The sequence below is a fragment of the Streptopelia decaocto genome, assembly GCF_964273445.1.
Source record: "Streptopelia decaocto genome assembly, chromosome: 1".
Lineage (NCBI taxonomy): Eukaryota > Metazoa > Chordata > Aves > Columbiformes > Columbidae > Streptopelia > Streptopelia decaocto.
In genome coordinates this window covers 116,842,315-116,852,525 of record NC_138663.1, presented here as the reverse complement: position 1 = coordinate 116,852,525, position 10,211 = coordinate 116,842,315, and the positions used below count along the sequence as shown (strand labels likewise).

Below are 10,211 nucleotides of genomic sequence, written 5' to 3'. Positions count from 1 at the left end.
TTACCTCCTCTGGAAAATCCTGTGAGATCTACAGATGGGGACGAGCATCATTGCTCAGCAGCTGTGCATTTTCAAACCTGCTGCTGTTCCAGTTCTCCTGCTCTCTGGACGTGCTGGGTGATCTCTTCATATCTCCCACTCTCTGGGTGAGCTGCTGCAGGCTGGGAAGCAAAGAGCATCTCTCATTCCCTATGCAAATCCATTGATGAAAACATAAAATGCATTATGCTGCTAAAACTTGCTGAGTTTGTTTGAATAAATGCCAAGGATTAACAGCACGTAAATTCACCATTGATTTGACAACAATGATGTTATGTGCCCTAAACACTGATGGGATTTGTTCAGTGTTTAGGATGTGGGCTCTGAGGTGGAAAAAAGGGATTGCTAGTAATTTTTTAAGCCTCTTTGGCTGCACCAAGGCAGACTGTTGGTATTATATAAATTCTTTAGATAAAATAAATATCAGTCTTTGTATTAGGAAAGTGAATATTTAACTTTTCCAGTATACAGCTGAATAGTAAATCTGACTGCGGACTGCTATAAGCCAGGAAATAAAAATCATCCCATCCGTCTAAAACAGGGAGGAAGGAGGTGTTGAAGAGGAAAACGAATCCCAAAGGCCAGCAATAAATCAGAGGATTGTGCCTTAAAAACAGTGGGACAAATATTTCTTTTTAAGTGGAAAACTAGGAATGTCAGCTCCACAACTTGTCCCCTCTTTGATCACTCTCTCTCTCAGGCCCCAGTGTTCAACAACTTTGCAACCACAGTCCCTGTGGGACAAAAAACTGTTGTGAGAGCGGGGACCACCTGGGACAAAACTCTGGTAGAGGGGTTGACCATTCATCAAGCAAGTGATGCGGAGAGGAGGAAACCGAGAGCTATGATAACTTATACCAGGACAGGCTTAGTCCCTGGCTCTTTCTGCCAAGCTGCTGGAGTGCAGGGGGTTGCTCACCTGCTCCCAGCCAGGCAGCTGATGGCTGTTTGGGAGGCATGGGAATGCGCAGAGTTCTCTAGGGACACCCCGATCTCTCTTTAAAAGAAAAGCAAGCCAAGTTTTCTTCTTTTCTTCTTCCCTTCTTCTTCTTCTTCTTTCTTCTTCTTCTTCTTTTCTTCTTCTTTTTTTCCTACCTTTTTTTTTTTTTTTTCCAATACACTTGCTGAAAGTTAGGGTCCTAGATCTATATTTAAACATCTTAATACATGGCCTGGTTTTCAAAGATGCTTAGCAGGTAGCAGCCCTCCCACTTAACTGGCTTCTTTCTTGCTATGAACTATCCTCAAAGAGGGTGTTTCAAGTGCTCTCTTTGCTTTTAACAAGAAACACTTATTCATCTGATAAAAAAAAATATATATATATAAATATATATTTATATATAATCTGCCTTCTCTTATGTCAGCCCTCCCATTGTGTTAGCCCTGCAGCCCTAACCACAGTTAAGCATGGTGTGCAAATTGTACTGATAACGTGGCCTCACCTTCTTCCATCCATTATAAACTTCAGCAAGATATCAACAGCATTCAACACTCGGCAGAAATCACTACTTTAGTGCTTTCCATGGTATTTGGTGGGGGTTCAGTGCAGAGGAAAATGAGTTTACTGCAGCTCTAATCCTCCTTCCTCCATCAGCATCCCAGGTCAGATGCGGCAGAAAGATTTGGAGCTCCTGACTGTGGCATTGCCCTGGGTGGCATGTATGTGTTTGAGGAATAGGAAGTGAGTCTTCTGAAGAAAGGACTTTTCCCTTAAAAATGAAGAAATAAATGCTCTGTGTTCATTTCTAGGGAGAGCCTTTAGTAAATGCTTAGCAGCTCATGAGCCAAAACTGATAATGCTGACTCCCTGGTGACCCTGCCCTCTTAGCTTGATGTCTTGCATACTGATTTCTGTGGACTTCTTGCATTCCTTCCAAGCTAGGTTTATGTCAGATTAAGAAAAGGATGGTAATTTTTTTCCCAATCAGCAGCTCCTTCCCACACATTATGTAGTATTTTCTACCACAGGAAGACTGGTAGGAAGAAAAGTTGCAACGAAATCACATTATTACCTGCCATAGCTCTGTGTGGCTGTCATGAACTCCTTTTTGTACCTCGCAGAAGTGTTCCTCCAAAGGGAAAACTTAGTTTGATTAGCATGCCGCAACAATTTTATCATTAAATATTGGCAGAGACTATTCACTCCCTTATGTTGTTGCTAAGCAGCTTACACCTAAATGCAGAGGACCATCTAAATGAGTACAGACATACTTTTTATTTTGTTTGATATGTCTATTTTAAAGTAAAAGCACTGGAACTCATTCCTGTTTTCTATAAGAACCATCTGAAGACTTGCACCATCTGCAGGTTAACAGAGACCACTTAGCCCGAGAGGACATGCAGATCAGAGCAGAGGTTGCCTTTCTCAGCTCTCCTGGGGCTGCAACATGCCAGCTGGAAAGAGTAATCTAAATTATATAAGCACTTCAGAATTGCATACAAATCTCCCATAGTAACATCCGACCAGTCACTCCCCCACTTAGACTCTTGCTTTTATCTTCGTGCTGGGCTTGTACAGAGTTTGTCATGGGGGCTGGAAGCAGCGCTGGGCTCACCTAGAAATCAGGAGGTGAGAGTCAGTCTCATGGACAAACTAATAGCGGCTAAATCCAGACAAAGGCTGTACTTGATCACTGACTCCTGCTATACTCAGAAACGTGATCTAGGATTTCTGCAGCTTGTGCTGGGCAACATCCTTTACAAAATGTCTCATGGGCTGGCAATTATGCATGATAATTTAGGAAGGGATTCTTTCAAAGGTAAGATAGACAGCAGGTATTCCTACTGGAATACTTTTTGAGTTGGACTGATATTCCAAATTTGCAACGAGGCTTTGGGAAAACCTGCCTTTGATGCGTTGCTTTTGGGTGTGCTTGTGAGCATATGCACTAGTTTTTCTTCTTTTTATAGGAAGGCCAACAGATCTCGGTGCTTTTGCTCAGTTGGTGACAGTGATGCACAAACGTTGTGCATCCTGTGAGAAGTCTAGTCCCCTGAACTGGTGCAAAGTAGTTGCTTTTTCCTCTCATACCAAACTCTTTATTTAATCCAGTACCAGTGGAGTTAATAAATGCCATTTCCCTCTTGGCATTCCCAGGTGTAGTTTCCTTCTGAGAGGAGGCACAAATCCCACTGGATGGGATTAATCTCTGCAGCTCTGCTTGTCCAGAAGGAGGTCAGCATCAGAATTGCCTCCCCTAAGGCAGCTGTCCAGGCTCCTTCCTTAGTCAGCCCAGATGCAGGCACTGCTGAAAGGTGTCTCATTTCACCTTTTCTATCCACCTACATTATCATGTGAGCCATCTGGAGACATTTGACACTCTCCACTGACTGGACAGGGAGCCTGGACAACTCATTTGGACTGGACACCTAAGTTTCAGACTGTTGGAAGTCAGATGTGATGAGTCTCAGGAGACTGCTTGTTGCCCAGAGGCATGTAGGCAGTGCGAAGACTGCATCAGAAAAAACTTCTGTAAATGACATTTACATTTCAGTGAAATATTTTCCCCATAAAAGACAAAAACGTCCATCAAAGACAAAATGGATATGATTAATTCTAGGGAGAGCCATGAAAATGTGAGTCCAGAAGAAACTAAAGATGTAAAACTGTAAAGTCAGCTGCCACTTTTCAAGTATTTGAATGTGTGGTAATATACCTAATTTTAGACAAAATTTAGATGAAGATATATTTGTTGTTTTTCTCTCAACAGCCCATTCCCATCATACCACTCAACATAAGGGATGCTCTGATCACATGTTGAATACACACATGCTCTGATCCTGGAGCAGGCTTCAGGCTGTGGATGGATGATGGATTTTGTTGGGCTTCACTGTGAGATAAGCAGCGGTGTGTAGGCAAACAGTTGCTTTCCTGGTGCCTAAGAGCACGGATGTGCTGCTGGTTGGTGCTGGTGAGAGGGGTAGAGCCCGCCTGGGTTCCCTTCTTCCTCCCCGCCACAATAATCCGCCTTCATCGCTGTGCTGGTTTGACTGAAAATGGGTTAATTTTCTTCATGCAGTTAGAAACCTTTCTTTTTCATAGCTAGCATGCTCATTATTTGGACTCAGAACAAGAAGATAACACCCCAGGACAGAGTTAATGTTTTTAATTGCTTCTTTCATTCTGCATATGTCAGGGCACTACTTCTATCTGTTTAAATACAAGTTAGCAGGTCTCTAGTACTGGTTGGCTGAGGAGAGATTTTCTTTTCTCCTGGAACAAAGAACCAAACTTAATAGAGGTCCTGAAGAAAAATCTTGGAAGTGCTTTATGATTTTTGTTTGATTTTCCTCCATTTTCTCAATCAAAGTGACAGATTTGTGACAATGGGACTAAAGGGGGGCAAGGTCTGCCTGTTGTGCTTTTTCCCCTCTGTGTCTTGAGGAGGGATTGATCTCATTTTCACACCTGATTTTAGAAAAGCCTTCATGCCCAAGAGCCATGGCCAGACCACAGGGTTTTTTCTTGCTGGAACTTAAACTTCAACTGAGGTTGAACTTAAACTCTTGTCTCTCTTCTTAGCAGTCCCTACTGCCTTGTTGGGTGTTTTCCTGTTCAACTTTTTGTTTTCCATGAAGGAAAGCCTCTGTAACAGGATCTTCTGCTTCCTGCTTTTCCTCACCTGCCTCCATGCACTTCATGGGGAAGGGTTATGAGTGGGAGTCACAGCCAAGGGCTTTCCAAGACCACAGGGCTCCTCAATGCCAGGTGATGTTTAACTGAATGTCACTTTGCCTCAATATTTTTCTGAATTTAGCTCCTCTGGCCTGGATTGATCCCGTTTCTCCAGAAGCACGGATGCCAGGATCTCAGCCACCCTTGGTTTCCTTGGACCCTGGCTCCATGAGAAGGTAATTCAGCCCCTCAGCTCTGAAGTGTCTTTTTGGAGGTGCCCTCTCCTCTCTCTCCCTCGCTCTCTGTGACTGCAAAAGGCACTGAGACGCGCAAGACTCCTGACGTAGGTGCTCCTGCTGTCGAGAAGGCCCCTGGGATGCAGTCCCTGCATTGCTGTCGCTGGGGCCTCGTGTTGAGCCCTTTAGCTGCCTTTTCGCTCCTCTCTGGCAGAGCCTGCTGCTCCGGTAGTGGGCTGTCCACGTGCCCCTTCCCTGGTTCCTCCAGGATGGCGGATGACCCCTTAAAGGCAACTTTAAGGGAAACAGAAATGCAAACCAGCTGTAACCAGAATGCGTGTTAGGCAGGATCTGTGCCATGACACCGGGAGAGAAATGGATCTCCCACAACACTCCTAAATTAAAACAAGGACGCTGTCAAGAGCAGCTTTGGGACTGCTGTTACGGTCAGTGACCAAACTTATTTTTCCTTCTTTCTTTTGGCAAAGTATTTGTTTGTTAAAAGTTTCTGTTTTGTCAAACCCATGTTCATGCTCTGCATCATGCATTAGTCCTGCTTCCCTGCCAGCTCCATCATGATCCCTGCGCCAGGGGTGACAGACCCCTCTCAAGTGGCAGAGACACTTTATAGCATGTCACAAAAAAAGTTTTTCTTTCTTCTATCTGAACCAAACCCCTTTTCCACGCTTGGAAGAAAGCTCTTTCATTTGTTTGGAAGAGACTTTGTGTCTCTCTTTCAAGGAGGGGCAGAAACAGAAGCAAAACAACAAAAAGCCAAGGGCGGGTTATAAAGACCCACAGATCAGACCTCCTTCACAAGCATCCTTGAGACACCCACTGGGGTGTCCCGTTTAGCCTGTTTGATCCCGTAGAGGACCTGTCAGTACCCCTGGGCACCCCGTGTGTTTCAGCGTGCTGCCTGGCATCATCCCTCTGGGAGACCTGGCACCCATTCCAACCAGACTGTTGTTTCCAGGTCAGTCTCCGCATTTCTGCTGACCGCGTTGCCTCCGTCATGAGATCATGTCTTTCCAGAGAAATCCCTCTAATGCCTTCATTCTCCGAGACCAGTATATATAGGGGGAGCTTCTCTGTGGCTGCACTGCGCAGTCCAGCCAAGGCATCACTGTCTCTCCAGGAGCTTCACTGCCCCTGCCATTTTCCCCTTGCAGCCACAGGTCGCAGCAGCAGCCAGAATGGACATTACCATCCAGCACCCCTGGTTCAAGCGTGCTCTGGGACCCCTCATTCCAAGCCGTTTGTTCGACCAGTTTTTCGGAGAGGGCCTCCTCGAGTACGATCTCCTGCCTTGGTTCTCTTCCACTATCAGCCCCTACTACAGGCAGTCCCTCTTCCGCAGTGTGCTGGAGTCGGGCATTTCAGAGGTAAGGGCCCTTCGGCTTCCTCTCCTTTTCCTTCCCCTCCCTCCTTACACCTCTGCCTGCTCCTCCCCACCCTCACCTCACTGGCGGGGTTTGGCGACTGTAGCCCTGTGCTGGGGTGTTAGGGGGTAAGGAGGACCTCCAGCCCACCGCCAAGCACAGTGAGCCCCCCTTCTTGGGCACGGAGGGAAACCCTCACTGGGGAGAAGGCTTCCCTACAAGAAGCAGAGATCATTTTGGCTCCTGACGGTTGTTTTTGACATGGAAAAGGCTGCCTTTGCTGCCCTCATGTCAGACGGCCATATGAGGAGGGAAGAGCTAGGCTGCTCCCAGAGTAAGCGCCCATGAGGACAGCTCAGCATGGGAGAGGACCCTGGCATGCGGGAGCTTCCTCTGGCTCCCTCCTCTGCTTCAGGAGCTTGGTGAGCTTTGCAAACTCACGCTGGAGGACCCGGGAGCAGTCATCTGTAGGCAGTGTGTAGGAGGAACACGTAGCAGTGGAGGCTGTAGTGTGAAGCTCAGGGACCAGTACTTTCTCTAGCCCACTCTTACTGGTTTCCTCCCAGAGCTGAGACCCCCAAGAAACCATAAATCACTGAAAGGACAAAACCTGTGCTATCAGAGAATATTGCACTGGTTTCCATCCCCCCATTGCTGCTGAGCTCTGGTGCATGTGGCAGATCACTGAGTGCAAAGGGGACCCCGCACAGGAAGAGTGGCGAGAGGTGATACCTCTCCCCAGAGCCGTAGCAATAGCGCAGACACCTGCCGCAGCCTCCCAGTGTCCCTGTGTCCCCACCAAGGGATAGAAGGCCCCTGCTGAGGCCCATAGTCCCAGACAGGGAAGCCGTGCTGCTGCCAGACCCCCCCCTTCCCCGACTTTTAAGCTGTCATGATGCTTCCCTCCACACTTAGAGCTCATGTCTTACTGTCTGACAATGTTCATTTCAGGTGAGGTCTGACCGGGAAAAGTTTACAATCATGCTGGATGTAAAACACTTCTCTCCCGAAGACCTGAGTGTGAAGATTATTGATGACTTTGTGGAAATCCATGGCAAGCACAGTGAAAGACAGGTAAGGGCAACTGGGGAGTCAAGCTCTGTTTACTTTCTTACCAATCATCCTCAGCTGAAGGGGAAAAAAAATAATATATCAGAAGAAAGAGTTATTTATCTATTGACGTTATTGGCATGGCCCATTCTCATAGAGCTCCAACCTGATATCTGAGAATAACAAGTTAATCCACTCCTCTTTTGTTTATTTGCAATTATCACCTTCCATAACCATCAGATGACGATGTCCATTGTTCACTAATAACCCTGCACCAGACAAAGCACATCATCTGGCGCTGCCAAAGCATGGCTGAGTTTTCATAAACCAGAATTGTTAGTGAAAATGGAGCATTCATAAGCTGATTTGGGAGAGAAAAGCAAGAGTAAACAAAACAAAAGAAAAACAACTGAGTGCCGCAGGCTTGGAAAATTTTAACACATATGTCATGGAAATGTCTGTGGGGGTCAAAAAGTGAATTACACCAGCAGGGGTTTAATTCTTCTCATACATTTTTTTGGCCAGACAAAGCTCTAGCCTGGAAACAGTCTGTATTTTTTAATATAGTTATTTTTTCCAGAGGAAGAGAGCAGCCGTATTCATGGCTGAGTTAAAAAAAAATTGCATTTATCATGTTTTTGGCCCCCCAAAAAGGGGGGATGGGATCATGTGCTTTGACTGACACAATATTGCTGCCTAGTAAGGAAATACATGAGTCCACACATGCGCATTGCTTTTACCTTCACAGAACCCCACACTTTGTCTCCAAGCATCCTTTTAAATTGGAGGCTGTGGCAGTGCTCCCATCCAGATCAGATCCTTACCTCTACTATAGCCAAAATCAAACCCTGCTGCGCTGTTCAGCTCTTGCAGCTCCAAGGTCACAACGGGGGGACACCTGCCCCTACAAACCTGCAAAATAGAATAAAAAGCAAATAAGCAGCCAGCGATGCAGGCAATACAGTGTCATGATAAACCAGGGTGAATGTGGACCCCACCTCTGATGGAGTTGTGGGGTTGAGTGGTTTCTGACGGACCTTCCCCGCTTTCCCCACTGCCTCTCAGGACGACCACGGCTACATCTCCCGCGAATTCCACCGCCGGTACCGCCTGCCCGCCAACGTGGACCAGGCTGCCATCACCTGCTCCCTGTCCAACGACGGCATGCTGACCTTCTCGGGCCCCAAGGTCCCTGCCAACATGGACGCCAGCCACGGCGAGAGGCCCATCCCCGTGTCCCGGGAGGAGAAGCCCACCTCCGCGCCTTCCTCCTAAGCCTGCCTGCTGCTGCAGTACGCAGGCTGCCGCCGTCTGCGGGTCTCATTCCCAGAGCCATTGCATAGATACCAGTGAATATCTAGAGGGGTTTATTTTGTTGGTTCCTCCCTCCTCCTTTGTTTCTCTTTTTTTTTTTTTTCCCCTTGGATGGGATGAGGGGCTGGGTGAGTGGCTGGTGGACTTTGAAGCTTAAACCTGCGAGCTGTGCTGTGGGGATGCTATGAATGGTGCGTGCTGCCACGCTGTTGTACTTGCTGAAAGGGTCTTCATCCGGTGCTGTAGTCCATAACCACCATCAGGTAGGAGGGAGTGCACAAGTAACACTGGCTCTTGGGGCACCCACCAAGTCTCAAAATGAGGGGAAAAGCCCTGCAGACATGCAGAGTTAAACGGGTTACTCTTAAAAGAGAAGCAACAGAGCCAAACCCCACGCCTGAGATCCTGCGTACATACAATGAACATGCCATGGGTTCCTTGCAACTTTAGGAGAAATAACAGTGTCTTACCTTCGGGGGTTGCAACGGATATTTTTTTTTCAGCCAAGTGTCTAAGTGTATCTGTTCACACCACTACCCTGTCATTACCCTTAGGGACAACTGACACGAGGACAAGCACGTCTTTCCACTGTCTTAGTAAGGCCCTTGAGGGAGAGAGGGGGGCTCAGTGCTGTGCAGAGGCTTCCCATCCCCAGCCAGCTCTCCCCAGCCTGTGCATAACATGCCATCTCCCTTGCTCTGGCTGTAATTCTAGGGTAGCTCCACCTCTTCCGCTGGTATCTGGCACTCGACCTGAGAATGTGGTCAGTGGCGGTCAATAAAGAGATATAGGAAACACGCAATTGGCTTTGGGTGTTTCATTTGTTCCTTTCTAAGGCTTTTGAAGTTGAAAGGTTAGCGCGGTGCCTAATGCCGCGTGGAGGGTGTGCTTTCCTCCACTGGAAGTACGTTTTGTGATAATGACTTGCCCTTTCTTTTGTGTTCCTGTTATCATTCATACAAGCAAAACAAAAGGATTAAAAAAAAAAAAAAAAAAGAACAAAATTCAACAGCTCAACAACCATTCCACTTCTTAAATTCGTTGTGCCAGTGAAAACGGCAATGCAGACTTCATCTGTGTGACATGATGTGAAGGGTTTCATCTGAAATGAATGATTAAAGCTGTTTGATGGTGGGAATGGTCAAGTGTAGGTACTTGTTCTCCTTGCAATTGCCGCACATGAAATCTATGGCTCCCAAGCCTGCATAGGTGTGAGTGCTCAAGACTGCAGGTTTCAGCACTCAAATAACTTTCCATGGAGATGGAAATCCGGGGTGTTTAAGAAAAGCATAGCATCACTGATAAACCTGCATCCCCATAATTAAGCTCATAGACAAAATCAGGTTGGATAGTGAGTGCTTTTCCTCTTGGTAGAGATCTTCACATCCAAGACCTGCAGTGTGAGATAGAGCTTCTGAGGTGCACCTTGACTCTTAAGTAGAGAAGGTCATTGCTTCTCCAGAAGCAGACACAAATTTGTCTCAATTGACATGTCTCTGGGGGCTTCTGGATCACACCTACAAAACAAGGTAGGGTGACAATGAAACAAGTGCATCCATCCCAGGAAAGAGTACA

The 10,211-nt window shown here is 46.8% G+C and overlaps 1 protein-coding gene across 1 annotated transcript; it reads left to right on the top strand.

Moving 5' to 3' along the window:
* Nucleotides 1–6,086: 6,086 nt before the first annotated feature.
* On the top strand, nt 6,087–8,901 carry CRYAA (crystallin alpha A; the record flags this gene model as incomplete). The annotated part of the gene is made up of 3 exons (XM_082065959.1): nt 6,087–6,275; nt 7,224–7,346; nt 8,388–8,901. 3 exons carry the CDS (start codon nt 6,087–6,089, stop codon nt 8,595–8,597), a joined length of 522 nt encoding a protein of 173 aa, XP_081922085.1. The 3' UTR covers nt 8,598–8,901.
* Between the last annotated feature and the right edge of the window lie 1,310 nt (nt 8,902–10,211).